The sequence below is a fragment of the Argopecten irradians genome, chromosome 2, assembly GCF_041381155.1.
Source record: "Argopecten irradians isolate NY chromosome 2, Ai_NY, whole genome shotgun sequence".
NCBI lineage: Eukaryota > Metazoa > Mollusca > Bivalvia > Pectinida > Pectinidae > Argopecten > Argopecten irradians.
Genome location: NC_091135.1, coordinates 28,155,548 through 28,172,581, shown reverse-complemented (window position 1 = coordinate 28,172,581; position 17,034 = coordinate 28,155,548). Strand labels below are relative to the sequence as shown.

The 17,034-nt window shown below is 35.2% G+C and overlaps 1 protein-coding gene across 4 annotated transcripts in view; it reads left to right on the top strand.

Annotated features, from left to right (window-relative positions):
- The window catches only part of LOC138315028 (uncharacterized), a 60,776-nt gene that overhangs the window by 33,596 nt on the left and 10,146 nt on the right, over positions 1 to 17,034 (top strand). For all 4 annotated transcript variants that reach the window (XM_069255749.1, XM_069255751.1, XM_069255752.1 and 1 more), the window contains 8 exons: positions 5,725 to 5,874; positions 7,552 to 7,673; positions 9,462 to 9,573; positions 10,014 to 10,141; positions 13,803 to 13,961; positions 15,278 to 15,419; positions 15,954 to 16,136; positions 16,618 to 16,670. In XM_069255749.1, coding sequence (XP_069111850.1) covers positions 5,725 to 5,874; positions 7,552 to 7,673; positions 9,462 to 9,573; positions 10,014 to 10,141; positions 13,803 to 13,961; positions 15,278 to 15,419; positions 15,954 to 16,136; positions 16,618 to 16,670 — 1,049 coding nt within the window. The remainder of the gene's footprint in view (positions 1 to 5,724; positions 5,875 to 7,551; positions 7,674 to 9,461; positions 9,574 to 10,013; positions 10,142 to 13,802; positions 13,962 to 15,277; positions 15,420 to 15,953; positions 16,137 to 16,617; positions 16,671 to 17,034) is intronic.

Sequence of the window (17,034 nt, the reverse complement as noted above, 5' to 3'; positions counted from 1 at the left end):
TCAATAATTTTACTTAATTGCCGATGTTATAATAATTTTAGTTAAATCAAGTTAATTTTTGCTGTAAATCTTAGTTTCACTGAGATGAAAATAATAAGCATTTAAGTATTGGAATCATAATCTACTGGTTTTAGAATTTTACATTTTAGTGAAGATTAAGTGATTTGACTTTTTCTGGAAAAAATGCTGAAAAATAACAAATTTTGTATCGGGACGAAAATCAAGCACACTAACTCCTGTTATAAAGTTAGATTTAGAAACAGCAACTCAGTTTCTTTTGAACTACAAATGTTTAGGAAAAGTTAGTCATTAGACGTGATGTGAAGTGTTGAAACTGAAAAAAAATGGGAAAAACGGTATTTTCATCCTTAAAATTTAGGGGGTAGGGGTAGCATCTGTTCTGAGCAAAAATATTTGATTGAAAGTGTGATATTATTGTTTTCTTAAAGAAAGCTTTGGTTTTGTCAATTTTGCGAATATCATACTTATTAGACAACTGTTTTGCAAAACATTGCTTTAGTTTGTCGTGTGTGTACTGAAAACAGTGAAATTCCGGTAAAATCACAACTTACGTGAAATAGCTCTCTTTGATTCATAAAAGTGCAAAAACAAGCACATCACCATATTATTTTTATTTTATGTTTAACTTAAGTTTGAATTCCTATTTCCAAAAATCTATATTAGAAAAAAAGTTAGTCATCAGAAAATTTACTTTTCACCGGAGTAGATCCTTAATGCGGTCATATTTAATGCCAGTTTTATTAGTTTAAACGTAAAGATTTATGACATGAAATAGTCTTACTGTAGTAATTGCTAGTGTAGCTAAGGACCCTTTCATCCATTAAACAACAGATGCAATTCAATACTTCAGTAACAACTTACGACCAATTCAAAATGGTTTGACGGAACAAGCATACATGATTCTATTGTCCAAAAATTTAAAAGTCATGAGTTGTAAATGCAATATCTGTTGTAAACATTTTTTAACATGCAAACAAGCTGTATGGTTCTGTAAATCCATCAGTAATCGTTAGATTTGATGTTATATCTGATTGACGTCATGTTCGTTGGTGCAAGTGGTGACGACTTGTGATTCTTGTGTATTAGATACCGTGACAACATCTAATTTCGTCCACAATCTGTCACCCATTGATGGTAATGCTTTCAGTAACTTAACCACAATCTACATCTCCTTAAATCTCGGATCCTTTTAAACATATTTGGGAGAAAGATTGGATAGAAGAGCAACGAAATATCTAGGTCAAAACGTACTGAAAGAAGACTTGGTTCTTTTGTCTCCAAGTATCTTCTTAATTTCAAAATTTGGCATTTTCACATTCAGCTCCATGCGATAGGAGGAATAAGTGTCAGAACATGGCCCTTTGTCAGCCGGTTACAGAGATCCTTTCTCTACTTACAAAAGCCAGACAGTATTATGGATTGATAAATGCTCGCACGTGCATTTTTGACGATTTAGAAACATAGCACACTTGGCCCGCGACCTTGGTGGGATAATGTTCTATTTATTAAATGATTAAAAGTCATATTTCACCCGCAGTTAACCTCTTCCGGCAGATACATTTACCAGACGGTGTGTATTTTAGTCCGGAATGAAAATAAACCTGTGAACACATTTAGAACTACGTATCTAGGTCGAGCAGGTTTTACCTTCAGAAAAAAGAGCGCAAAAGTTAAGTTGTCGATGTGCAAGTAAACGTAAAGATAGAGATGTACATCAATCTAGCTGTGAGCTAGCTAGCTAGCATTCAAAATCAGACAGTATCTCATTTATATATCGGGTACCAAGTAAGACTGAAATAAAATAAGAATGTTAACATAAAATGATACCATAATGACAACCTCAACTATAGATAAAACATTTCCACATATTGAGTTCAAGATCCCATGGCCAACATCCACAACTCTATATACATCAAATATAGCAACCACTGCTTTGAATCGTGACCGACCTTATCTGGATACCAGGTAACTTCAGATCTGATGGGTGTCAATATCTTATAACATCAGACTGCGGGATCTACAAGAGAAAGATAAGCTGTCTACGATACATTCAAAACGATCAATGTTTGACTGGATATCAAGGATAAAAAGAGACACAATATTAAGGACAACAAAAATATTAAAAAAACAACAACAAACAAACAAAAAAAAACAACGTACTATCTCATTTCAATAATGTAATGGAAGCATATTCACTCTATGTAATTGTACCTGGAAGCACGAGTAAAATGTACAAGTTTTATTTTCCCTTCACTTACATCGGTACTTAATTCTAAGTAATGCTGAACAGCACTTGTGTTGTGTTCGTAATGGGGATCGGGACCAGACCTTCCCCTCACCACTCGGGTATAATAAGTCTGAATTTGTATTGCCCTCTTATGTACCAGTGTTCCAATCTAGAAATAGATACCTCCGGTCGATCCCTTATTTGTTGTTTACCGTATAACGAATGGATCCTATTTGTCTGCATTGTTGTTTTGTTTTGGATACACATTAAAGTGGCCCATCAGCATACATATTACGTTAAGAAAGTATATTTTTTCCATAGTGTATTTACTTATAGTAAATCCTTACCTCGTTATTTATTTATATAATTAATTCTGCGCATCGATAATGCTAGCTTCGTCTATCCCTGTCTATCTTTAATGACACTCCATAGTTCTCACTGGTTACCGGTAATTCGCTATCTTGTTACGTCGAAAATCACTTTCATCAACATTACAGTGAAAAGCAGGTAATAGAATAAAAGGCTTTGTCTGTTGCTCGTGATTACTGCAACGCGATAAAACTTCCAGTGGAATGCACGTGCGTAATGAGCACGTTCATTATTTGTTTGGTGGTTTTGGATGATCCCAGAACAATAGGGAATTGAGGTAGATAAACAACACACGCCGAACATCCTTTTGTTGTAATAATGTTACGCGGCACACCCAGGTATTCCCAGGTATTAAATGCTAAAGTGTGTTCATATGTTAGCGCGATTAAACTACAAAAGTTTTCTAATCAACAGCTATGTCGATATTTTCTGTGTGGTTCTGCAGAATCTCACGATCTCAAAGTAGATGCTTTTTATCTTACATGCTAGAGGAATGTTGCTAACGAGGACACTATATCAGAAAATTAAACATGGAATCACTTAATGTACCTACCCCTTCACTGGTATATTATCTCCTGTTAAGGGCTGTACAGGAGCCCAGCTGTGAAGTAAAACAGGTATGGTATCAGTTTTCGTCTGGTATTAAAAAAACCGTCAGCGACAAAAATATTTTATTAAACAAGAATCAAGTATATTTAATACTTTGCAGTTTCATGTACAAGTGGACAAATTCTGAAACACAGCTAAGACTTTACAATAAGTATTGAGTGTATTTTAACTTCTAACTGTGTCCATTATGGTCACAAATGTCATGTGAAGGCGGATGAAGGACCTAAGCCGCTATAACAGCCCTTTAACTGAATTTAAATTATAAAGTGCAATTTGTTGATTTACAAGTAACGGGTGAACATATTTGGTAGGTTTATTTGAGGAAACTATGTTACATTTGTAACATGACCTTCAGGTTATAGTTCAATTACTCAATTTAGCTCGTCTGTTAAATGTCAGGAAACAATTTATAAAATATGACTGTTGGAAGCAACACATCTGTCGTTTGTAGACAAAACAAAGAACTTAATGTTTTGTATGATATCAATTGTTTAATGTAATCTAGGAAATCATTGTCATTCCTTAATCCATTAAAATCCTGCTGATGCAACATCCGAAATAAATATTTTTATGCATGTTTATTTTTATTCAGAATCCCTTTGCTTTACATGAAGCTATACAATAAAACTTGATTACAGATTCAAATGAAACTGATTTTAGATATAATTCTAGCTGGAAATCAAGTTGTATTTGGCCAGGACATTGATCAAATGAAGTTGCCAGCGTCCCTAATGGCAGACGACTGAAATAGAGTTAGCGAACCCAAAGAGGCCGTTATTCCCTACTGTGGATAGGCTCTGACGTCTTAATAGAGATTTGATTCCTTCATTTTCTCCTTTTGCAAATAGTGTAGAATTTGATAACGGAGAACTACAGACATTTCGCTGGTCAATGTTGACACTGATAATGAGTGGTCGCCGTCAGCCATTATTCCATGTTTCTCATTCCTCGACACAATTGCAAAGCCAGTTAATGTAATTCTTTATCGTGCAGAAACAGTACCTAGACTATAGTTGCTAAGGATTCCTAGATAATTTGTAGATGACCTAACATATCTTCGGGCAGAACGGGTTCAGAGAGGACGGGTGTAGAAGGGAAGCCATGTTGTGCATTGTATTCCACACTTCACGTTTTACGAAGTCAACTGATGCTCTTTATTTTTGTCTGTGGTATAATAATAAACACGTACTCATGTGAAACCTCATGGTTTGCTTAAGAGTTTCTTTAGGGAGTTTTTGTAATTATTTGTTTGTTTTGTTTCATTCATATTTCATTTTGATTAATAACTCTTTGATTTATTGTTTTGTTTTGATGTTGAGCCACGTTTGTCACAACGTCGTAGCTACTGTTCCATTAGCGTAACCTGACAACGCGTCACAATTCGTGATGTTGCAGCTTCAACACAGAAGTTGGAAGCCAAACATGCAGAAATGCATTGTAATTAAGCATGCGTCTGTTATTCTAAATGCCACGTCTTAGCAAATGACGTGTAACTCGGTCCGGACGTTACCACAGATTAATGTCATTGTCTCTTGCGATTCGACACAGATCACTCTAACAGTCCTCTTGTTTGGTGTAACGTTGCAAATTGTCTTAATGATATTGTCGATATAATTTGTTTATTGCAACCCATAAAGGGACACACCATTATAATGCTTGTCAGATTTCTTCTCTAAAATCAATTAGTTTAACTGAAGCGACAATAGTTTTTTCAACAAGATCATTCTTTATTTGCATTAGCTGATAGGCAGTCAGTCGGATTAGATTTCCTGAAACATGTTCTTTAGCATGCAGTGTAGTAGATGTATAAAATGTTCTCGTGCTTTGTAAACAACATAAAATGATAATATTTCGGCAATTAAAACAAAAACCATATAGCCATAAAACGATATATATAATTGATTTTTGCTTTCCGTTATATCTATGAATTACGAAGTATTGTCTTTTACCATGAAATTACTAATTATTTTAACATTAATACGTCGGACATATTTGATGCTTCCACACGTGCACATTGACCAAAGGCCACTATCCAAATACCTGGGTAGGCTGTGAAGGTGTAGCCATATGATTAGGCATTTGATATTATGAGATGAAAATCAACTGTCAAGACTCAGTTTGTTACTTTGATTTGTTTATGATTCGACTGAGCGATATAGTTTATTAAGTTCTACTGATATCGCCAGTTTACTTTGCTGTATTCACCGATTGAACATGTCACTGTAAAAAGGTTAACTCCAATTATTCTGGACAAGTATATATACGCCGTAGTTAATTCGCACATTCGTACCTAATATTATTGCTATACAAACGACATACAAAAAATACCATTAGTGAAATAATTTTGACACCAAATGTATGACGGGAAAAACATTAAATTATGGTCATCGCTGAAGCATATCCTTTAGCAGTACCTAATTTATTATATTATAATATATTGATAAATCAAGATGCTTTTAATGTATAATTTTGTAAATTAACCTATATTTTCGTTACAGCTGGTAGCTAACGGAATCCTGTTCCTTTGTGTCAATGTAGCCGGGATATTTATCCATAATGTGACGCAGCGCTCCCAGCGGAAGACTTTTGTGGACACACGGAATTGTATAGCGGCCCGGCAGGACATCGAGGACGAAAACGAGAAACTGGTAATTAGAATGTTATTATCCTCCATCTTACAAATATTCCCCACTGATAACCGATTATTTTTGATATATAATATTACCACATATCTTCAAACTGAAAGGCAAGAAAGAGAAAAGTTGGATCAAAAGATGTGTTAATAATAATAATACTAATAATGTGTTACTCTAACCACAGTTAGAAAACAAATATCTCTCTCACCTGCATGATTTCTACTAAGACAGGAATATAAAGAAAAATATGCACGAATAGCATAATATGTCGACTAAATTTAGGATATTTTCTATTCGTTCTAACTGACTTTCTTCTTGCCAACGACTGCTTTGGCTTCACCTTTGACCTTTGGCTTCACCTTTGACCTTTGGCTTCACCTTTGGCACTCGCCCCTGAAAAGAAGGCTCTGTCCCCTGACCAAGACGCACCATAATGAAGTAATAGTTTTTGCTCCTGCCTAGATCTCGGCATAAAGGGAGTGGGACGACTGGTTCGCCCGTTGTCAGTATAATGTGACCGGATGAAGTGCTTGTGCGGTGTCTGCGAAGGCATACGCGGTGAAATAACACTATAAAAAGAGTTCCACTTCATACAATACTCATACGTACTGCAATTACAGCCTATTGTATACTGTAAGGCCGTCCTTAGGCGGTATGATTTTACACAATTTTAGCTTTATCCAAAAAGGAATGAAGCGTTATTTATTTACATAGCCGAGACGTCACATCATTTCTTAATTTGATTACTGGTACATGGTGTAACAGCGGACATTATGTTAATATATGCTAATTAAGACAATTAAGACAGAGATAAAACGACGAGGTAGGAAAATATGGTATGTCTGATTTGATGAATCTCGTCAGTCGATATTGATGACACCAAAACAACGTCAAATTGACGAACCATCACCTAAGGAAGTCTTCGCTGAGCTCAGCATCGTAAGAGATAGGTTACCAAGGTATGGCATTTACGTCATATGATTTATTTTGAGCTTTCTTGCTTTTTATTAGGAACAGATTATTCCATAAATCAGGTTCTGAGAGTTTGCATGCTGTATTACAGGAAACTCAATCTAGGGATCCTAATCGCTTCCTACACTACAACGATAAGTGACGTACAGTAATCTGACAGGAAGACACGAGATTGTCCCTATAAACAATGAGCAAGCCGATTAGTTTATATCGATTAAAAGACGACGAGCGTTACCTCATCATCATAAACATATTTATATAATATCTAACACATAATACTCCAATTAGTACACAGTGTTTTAACTGGACCGTTAGGATTGACCATCCATGTTGTCCTGACATAGTAGAACGACTCGTTAAGATCACATCAGTAACATGTCAAGAGGATTATAATAAAAAAATGTTTTTTCCTCGTCCCTGTCAACTAAATAAGGCGGCGTAATAAGGTTTCCATCTAAATAATGCACTCCTCGTTATTATAGAGAGGGCAACGTCGTCACATAAACATTAAGATTAGAGTACGGATCCGCTCAAGTACATTATTTCATGACACTTCTTGTCGATTTCAATAATGGAAACATATAAAAGGCAAAATATAATAATAAAAACCCCAAGAGGTTGATGAATTTAAAGATAATTGGATAATAAAGGAATTGTTTTTAAGAATTGAAAAGTTCTGAAATTGATGGTATAGACTGTTTTTTTTTTCAATTGCAGGAAAAGTTGCTTCTCAGTGTCCTTCCAGAACATATAGCTGTTGAAGTTAAAAAGAATATTACCCAAAATCCTCAGATGACGCAATTCCATCAAATCTACATACAGCGACATAACAACGTCAGGTACCGCCTTAATATAAATAGCACTGTCATAATTATTGTCAGTTACAGAAATAGCACTGTCATAATTATTGGTAGTTACAGAAATAATACCGTCATTATCATTGCCTGAAATATAAATAGCACTGTCATAACTATTGTCAGTTACAGAAATAGTACTGTCATAATTACTGGTAGTTACAGAAATAATACCGTCATTATCATTGCCTGAAATATAAATAGCACTGTCATAACTATTGTCAGTTACAGAAATAGTACCGTCATTATCATTGCCTGAAATATAAATAGCACTGTCATAATTATTGTCAGTTACAGAAATAGTACCGTCATTATCATTGCCTGAAATATAAATAGCACTGTCATAATTATTGTCAGTTACAGAAATAGTACCGTCATTATCATTGCCTGAAATATAAATAGCACTGTCATAACTATTGTCAGTTACAGAAATAGTACCGTCATTATCATTGCCAGGTACAGAATTGCCTGAAATATAAATAGCACTGTCAATAACATTGTCAGTTACAGAAATAGTACCGTCAATATCATTGCCTGAAATATAAATAGCACTGTCATAACTATTGTCAGTTACAGAAATAGTACCATCAATATTGTCGCCAGAAATATAAATAGCACTGTCATTATCATTGCCTGTTATAGAAATAGTACTGTCATTATCATTGCTATTATAGAAATTGTACCTTCATTAAATCTTTGCCAGTTATAGAAATAGTACCTTCATTATCATTGCCAGTTATAGAAATAGCACTGTCAGTATCATTACCAGTTATAGAATTATATTGTACTGTCATTATCATTGCCAGTTATAGTAATAGTACCGTCAATATATCATTGCCAGTTATAGAAATAGCACTGTCATTATCATTGCCAGTTATAGAAATAGTACTGTCATTATCATTGCCAGTTATAGAAATAGTACCGTCAATATCATTGCCAGTTATATAAATAGCACTGTCATTATAATTGATAGAAAATAGTACCTTCATTATCATTGCCAGTTATATAAATAGCATCGTCATTATCATTGCCGGTTAGGTATGTTTCCGAGAATTTTTTTTGCGAAATAGTACATAATTAGGTAACAGGTACACGTATCCAAAAACATATTAAAATTTATTTCATGGACGATACAAGAGCACTGAAAATCACGCGCAATTGTACATTAGGAATAACAGTCGCTTCTTCCACATTTGTTGTTATAATTGGATAACTTTTAGCCCCAGTTCCTAACCTTTAGCAAATCTTAACGTTAATCCCCCACAAAAACTCACAAAGTAAAGCGAAACTCCCGAAATTAAGGAACTGTCCCTAACACATGTAATACCTTGCTTAGGAAAATTGTAAGTTAAAGTGGTGTCTTCATGTGAGTGTCATTGATGAAACTTGACTAGTAATCTTATGTTAAACATGTTGGCCGACCAATGGATATAACGGTGAATGTTATTTGAATAAGATGGGGATATTATTAATGTATTCGATTCAAGAAAAAAAGTTCCCATGGTATGCCGTGATGGATAATACTACAGAAATAGAACTTCTAAGTTTCAACCTGGCTGTCGTATATTCAAATCTCCAGGTGTACGAAAATTTCAAAATTGATTACATTGTGAGATTGTGAACCTCACAGAATGTAGAAAAACATCATTATGGTACATAACGAAGAGTTGCCATCGGATTAGGCAATACTGAATTAAATAATGTCTTAAATTATATGAATGTTGTTATCACATAGGCAATGGTTATTTTTGTATTGATGTGTGTTTGTTACAGTATCCTGTTCGCCGATATCGTGGGCTTTACAAGCCTATCGTCGCACTGCTCAGCCCAGGACTTGGTCCGTATCCTCAACGAACTATTCGGACGCTTCGACTATTTAGCCACGGTAATTAATTTGTGGACATAATAATTTGATTAAAACTTCACGTGTTTAATAATTATATGTTTTAATGTTTCCCATGCTGTTTACATGTACTAAATGATCTCTATACTAAGAAATTATTCAGATAGAAAACAAGAGTTTTAAAATTGATTAGATTACAAATATGATTATAGCATCAATTCAGAAAGTCAAATTTCCGAAATATCTCGATAAAATAAGGATTAATACACACACACACACTAATTAACATCGGCACAAAAGAACAAGACAAAGGTCTGTCAATACCTTACCTTCCCGAGGAGATTACGTGTGGTAGCGGATGATCCTTGCTTGTACGGACGGGAAGATTATGCTCTATTGTTCCAAATCTATGATACATAACAATTACCTGATTTTGTAATTTACATTTTCTTCAATAAATTATGCATTTTCTCATTTTGTAGAAAAATCACAACATACGTATCAAGATCCTAGGAGACTGTTACTATTGTGTTAGCGGCCTACCGGAGCCCAGAGCTGACCACGCCAAATGTTGTGTAAACATGGGACTGGACATGATAGACGCTATACAGTAAGTTGATCAATCAGCTGCACTCTTCATATCATATTTGTGATACGAAATTTTATAAAATAAATTTCGACTTTATACCACTGATGCATGGAACAGGCATTTGACCTATTGTCTTTCGATATGTCTCATGCTCTTTATCGATGTAAAAGTCTTGGCCATTGTATAGCTACTAGTAATCCTTTGTGTGTGTTTTTACAATTTGTTTCCAAAGTATTTGGGTTCTTATACCTCTCTCGTAGTTCCATTATCAATATTTAATTATCACTGTGACGTTACACTTTTGTGGGTGGTGGTAATAAATAAAAATGACCATCCCTCAGAGGACCCGTGTCTATTTCTGTATTATTTTGTATGGAATTTAGAAAGAAATATGGTTCTTACTACTATTGTTTGATAAAAAATGCAGTGATTTAGAAACGTATTAACCTGCATTTGGATCCAGGGATTACTTCGCTCCTTATCAAATTAAGCTTATTTGACTAACACTTTACATTGAGTGATGATTTAGGAAGTCATCCTGGTTTTCACAGAGTTGTGCCGGGAGATACCACTTGTATATTAAAACGATACTGAGATAACAGGTAACAACTACTCACTCTGTATAAACGTGAATCTCTGTTCCTCCTCACTCCCCTATACCACTGACCTCGTCAGGGTGGTCACATTAAAGACTTAATTATCGATATGGCATACTACATACCGCCCCACTGATATGTATCCCACCGAAAACACTTCAGAAATATCATTAATGTGTCTTATCTCATTTTGTACATTCCTGGATGATAGATATGTGTGTATGGTCACACTCACAAGTGATATATATAACCTCGTCTTCCTTCATGAGGTGGCCCGATCTCTAACTAGAGACAAAGACCTGTAGAACAACCAAACAATACTAACGTAGTAAATATTGGAACGACAAACATCTAGAAAACTTATTCAGATACTGTATTGTAAAAGCAAGAAAAACGTGTATAATATGTCACTGCTGGTCCCCATTATAAAAAGCACTGCATATAATGTATAAGTTGACCTCCATTTGTTTTGTCCAACAAGTGTGTTATGCAGTCTTTTGGAAGTTGCAAATCGATCGTTTTCACGGGATTCAGAAGACATGTAAGCAGGAACATCAAAGAGACATGAATTTTAACAAGGCATCAGTGAAGGTAGTGGAAAACAAGGTTCAGTGAAGTTCCTACAACGAGAGTGATACATTTATAACAAAGCTGTCCTATCCAACTAATCAAAGCCAACAACCCACGCGCCTTTGATAGCGGTGTTTATTCTCAAGAGATCCATCTACCCCTCCTTAGAAGAAGTCAAGTACCACTCGAAACAGGGACTAAAACAGAAAGTAGACACCAGGCTAGTCATTGATGGAAAACAACAAAGTCCCTGTGATGTGCGCCATTTCTGGGAACAGAAACTTGAATGACGACTTTCTATTTCCGTCTAACATTTGCTCACACCATACATTTCTGTTAGTTTTCGCTCTTACGGGGAGCTGCCGTACACATATATTTATCTAATAGAGTGATCAATGGACGTTTTAGGTACACATTGTTTGGTAGAATACTCCAAAGACAATCATTACCGGTGATAGAGTAGTTCATGTACGATAAGTCTAACCGAGCTAGTTCAGTGATTTATTGTTTTGTTTTTGTCTGTAATAAACACTATTAAGAAATTAAGTGATTCTTAACACTGTATCGAACTGAATCGTACACCACTCTGTAGAATACAAAGCATGGGGAGGCTTGACACAGCTAAAGTCGCATCTGCATTGTCGTCAATATAATGTAGATAATGGACATATATGATGTACTTCATCCTGTCTACTGCGTGTGATGGACGAGGGTTGAAGTCCTTGTAGGGACACGAGGTATTGTGAGACTGCGTAGACATCCCTACATATAAGACATTAATTGTATAATTTTATAACTCGCCTAAGTTTCTTGTCCCGGTGACCCGTTGTGCCCATATATAGTCATCTGTCAGCCATTCCATATTTTACGCTTCATCATTAAAAGGTCCAACAACTTGTTATGTAGTGTCCTAGTTGTTTCCTTGACGCCTTATTCGGCATATCTCGGCCAGTTACCACCACAAACATCTGAGCCAATAACGAATATATATTTATCATCACACTTTACACCCCAGCAATCATTATAGAGATAACTGATGTCGTTTTCCGCCCCTCCGATTTCCTTGTAACTTGGTAGGTTTTATTACTTCAAACACGTTACGATAAAAGAAGCTTGACATCTAGTGTAGTTTCTTTCGGAAGTATTGTTGTTTCTGTCGTCTAAAACTGTAACATAAAGGAAGATGGAATGTCAGTACAGAATCTGATAATTTTACACCGCCAGATAAATGGCAATAAAAAACCAACATGGCGGCAACATCTGAAGAAGGGGGAGGATAACGTAGGTCTATCACTCTCTCTCGGGTCATGTACTTTACTGAATCCTATTTCTCTGGAGACGAGCCAGGATATCTGTTTTAATGCCGGACGATCCCACAAATGACGAATTATTACAGTCGGTATATAAAGTGATGTATATGTATTTGGATGAAATTGATAATTAACACTAGTACCTAAAATCCACCGAAGACGCGATGCTGGCGAGCAGATGTTATACCTATCAGCCGTAGTCTGTTTGAAGTAACAAAGGTTGGCTGGTGAATCGTCAGACATCGTTTAATAGTAAAACAAATACCCTTTGTCATGGTATGTTGTATATCTCTGCTTTCCAACGTTTAACTGCTATCTATTTTTACCTGCCGAGCGATAAGCATTTCCAGATGTTACTTACGTGAAAACAGTATTTGCAGTCAATCCGGTTTTTTATCATTGTACAACTGACATGCCCTTGTAGTGAAAAGTATGAGTTACTCACAAAATTAGGTTACCAGCAGCTTAAACACAGAAACAATGTAAAGGCCTTTGTCGATGTTTAGAAGACACTTGTGCTAAATTGGCATTCGTCTTGGCTACCGCGGGAGAGGAAAAACCATACAAACATTTTTTTTTAAAATTTTTTGAGTACATTATATTACGTCTGAGTGACATGTTATTGCTTATCATCAAAGACCCTGTTTCACTTGTAGAAAGTACTATTTAAGTAATTAAGCTTTATGTATTTCCACAATACACTGGTACATCATTATCGATATAGATTGTCCATACTTGTCAAAATAGTTTTAAAGATTTATTATTAGGGGAGGCCTACACACGTATGTTAGATAACATAATTCGTGGTTAGTCTCACAGCGCTGTCTGTTACCCATCAGTTACAAATTTTACGGTCTTTGTTTGAATTTAGGGATTATAGATTTAACTTGTGATGTTGATTTGTTCCATCCATCTTAGCACGACACCACGATGAACACTATTAACTTCACCGACCAACTCCTGTTCTTTATCGCATAGTCTACTTCCCATTCAATAGGACTTTTACGGTATGATAAGTTCACGAATAGAAAGAACCAGTATCTATCGTAATCAGTTTATCTTTCCATTTCGTAACCTTACCAAAAAGATTTTCCATTTCTGGAAATATAAATATTTTTTCTTGTCCTATGTCTTCAAAATACATTTTGAAATTACAAAGCAGTGGTCTATCTTAATAAAGATGAATTTTTATTTTTTGTTTTGTAGTTCTGTGTGCGAGACAAGTGATGCCCGGCTGAACATGCGCGTCGGTCTTCACACCGGAAGAGTGTTGTGTGGAGTTCTGGGATTGAAGAAATGGCAGTATGACGTATGGAGTAATGACGTCACGTTAGCGAATCACATGGAATCTGGAGGCATCCCAGGGTAGGTTACATCAAACAATTAATTGATGCATACTTGGCCCCTCACATAAATATTACCGCTGCTTTGGTTATCATCTTATCTTAAAGGCTGATATATTGTCTTGGTTTTTGGACCTCAAAAGGTGATTGATAGCTGTTCCGTTATGATATTATCTAAGTATCAAAGGAATCGCCATCAAAAGTAGATGCCATAAGTTTATGAGGAACTCTACGCTATTTTTTATTCCAATGTAACAAACTTCATTGAAAGACTATTTGATATCGTGTTAGATTTTCTCAAATTAGCTGATTAAAGTTCACATTTTTCACTTAGATATGAACACGAATTCTAGCTGCTTAACTAAACTCTGAATTGGTGAAGTCAGCTATGGACAACGCATATAGAAAAAGCAAACTTCACACAAAATAGTTTTGGGTAGAATAAAAAAACGCTATTACTACTAGATACAAATGAGAAAACGCAATGTGGTCTTTTTCTGTTATATGGAAAGCATTGAAATAGCATGAGATCCTACTTGACATTATGTATTGCCCTGTTACCACAAGTTTGTGATGGTGGTGGATGTGTAACCACAAACCTATATCTGTCGTTAGGATATCTCTCCGACAAACAATAAACATGTAATGACTACCTGTCTAACATTATGTCGCCTTACTGAAACTGTAAGAAAAGTTTTATTCACGTATCGTATTGTCGAAATGTTTCCTCCTTAGGTTTATATTCAATTAGAAAGAATAAACCGTCATCGAATAAAATTAACCATTTGTGTTGAAATAAAAGAGTGTTATGGAATTGGTTTTTTGCAACGAATGGGTAAATGGACTCTTGCTAACAGAGCCAATATGGTTCGGTACCATCACAAAACGTTTTAAAAGTGATATATGATGGTTCACTGTATTGTAATATAATGTCACAATAAAAGCAATTGAATTTTTGGTACAAACCATTTTATTTTTTAAAACCATGTTTACACTGTCTCATTTCATTATCATTCACTACCAGAATTCGGGATTGCTATTGTGTACCATTGTTATTTTTATGTTCTAATGTAAGCTTAATCGTGCCCTTGATATTTTTACAACAATTGCTTATAGCAATTTTGCATATAATAATGACACCTGCTTCCTTCTGTAAGACGCTAACAACTAAATGTTTCCTATATACGTGACACACAGATGTTATATATATAATACTAAGCTCTTGTCCCTCTATAAGATCCTTACATTTAAATATTTCATATATACGTGACAAACAGATGTTGTAAATATAATGGTAAGCTTTTGTCTCTCTATAAGACGCTAACCTCTCTCCTACAGACGTGTACACCTGACTAAGGAGACACTAAGATACCTGGATGATGAGTACGAGGTGGAGCCAGGAAACGGGGGAGATCGTGACCCGTACCTCCGGGAACATGGGGTTCAGACCTACCTCATCAAAGAGGTCCATTCACGACGGGTAGGTACACCACTCTCGTTACTGACCAAAACACGGTAAATAGACCACATGGACCATACTTATCAAAAACGAGTTCAATGTGATCTTCAGCAACCATGTTCTGTAGTATGCAGATCTACAATAATTGCTATAACACATATTGTTATCAAAGTAATACTTTGGCAAAAAACGGCATGAATTATAAGGGTATGTGGTTTATTAAATTGTGGACTTGTATTAATATTTCTACTGTTTATACAAATATACAGTGTTGGTAATACTAGCCCGATTAATCTGTCTCTTAAAATGAGCCCCTTTTCTTTTGTTGTTGTTTATTGATATCTTAAAATGGGCTACTTTTCTTTTTGTTGTTGTTTATTGATACGCTCAGCGTATCATTAAACAACAACAAAAAGAAAATGAGCTCATTTTAAGAGACGGATTATTCGGTCTATGGTAATACAAGCTATAAAAGAAGAGGCCAGCATAATGACAAAATGAAGACTATTGCCGACATGAATATGAATAAATGTAAATGTTCTTTTCCTTATATAGACAGCGAACCGGTTCCTTGATAAAAGCCTGGAGAATATCAAACCAAAGCGTTTATCCTTCCGGAACGTGTCCAACTGTGTAGTTCGACTGATGCAGTCTGTTAGGTTTAACGCCGAGATCCCGTTCTCTAACGTCCTCACACCGACCAGCGAGGACGGAAAGAAACAAAAGAGTAGTATATTTGTAAGTATACAAATATAAGAGAAGTAAATTTGTAAGTATACAAACATAAAAGTAGTATATTTGTAAGTATACAAAGGCTGACTAATACAAATAATGAGTATTTCTGTTTATCATTTACACGGAAATGTCAGAGCACATTTTCATCATCAATCGTGTTGTATTATTATTTCCATCATTGATTGGTAACAGATACAATGTGCTGTTATATTGTTCATTAACCGAACAAATTAGTAACGTTGCATCTTTTTATATTTAACTGCTGAAAAATATATCGAAAACAAAGTTAATCTCAATACATATTGTCATTTTGTTCGGAATAGAGGATAATCGACGCCCGTCAGTGCCAGTTCTTTGATAATGATAATCTTGATAAATTTGTCATTTATTTTTTGTTCTCTTTCATTAAGAGTTTTAGCTTGAGTGTATGTAAGTGTTAGCAGTATATAATAAGCAAACTATGATATATGATTTGATTTTACAGAGTCCCTTTGGATATTCTGTAACGGACAAGCGCCGAAAACCGATCAAGGAAAGGTAGGTATCACTCTATGAGAGTGGACGGCCATAGTACAAATAGCCATTACCTTTAGTAACGTTGACCGCAAGTGATATAGTGTTGGTTTCATTGATGAAGGACACTGAAGGATTTTAAAATTTCCTGAGAATACGTTTCTTGTCTCGATGGTTTTTTTTATAAATGTCACACTCTACATTTGATCTTTCGTTTTAGAATTACCATTTTTGTGTTTATTATTTGAATGGTCTCTTGCTTCTCTTAGATAATAGGTACTAGTCAGTTATTGCCTCTGATTCTGAGTTTAAAATGTTGCTATTTATTATCTTTTCAAGTACCAGTTAACATTCCCAAATAGCTGAATATTATTTTCGTCTGTTTCTT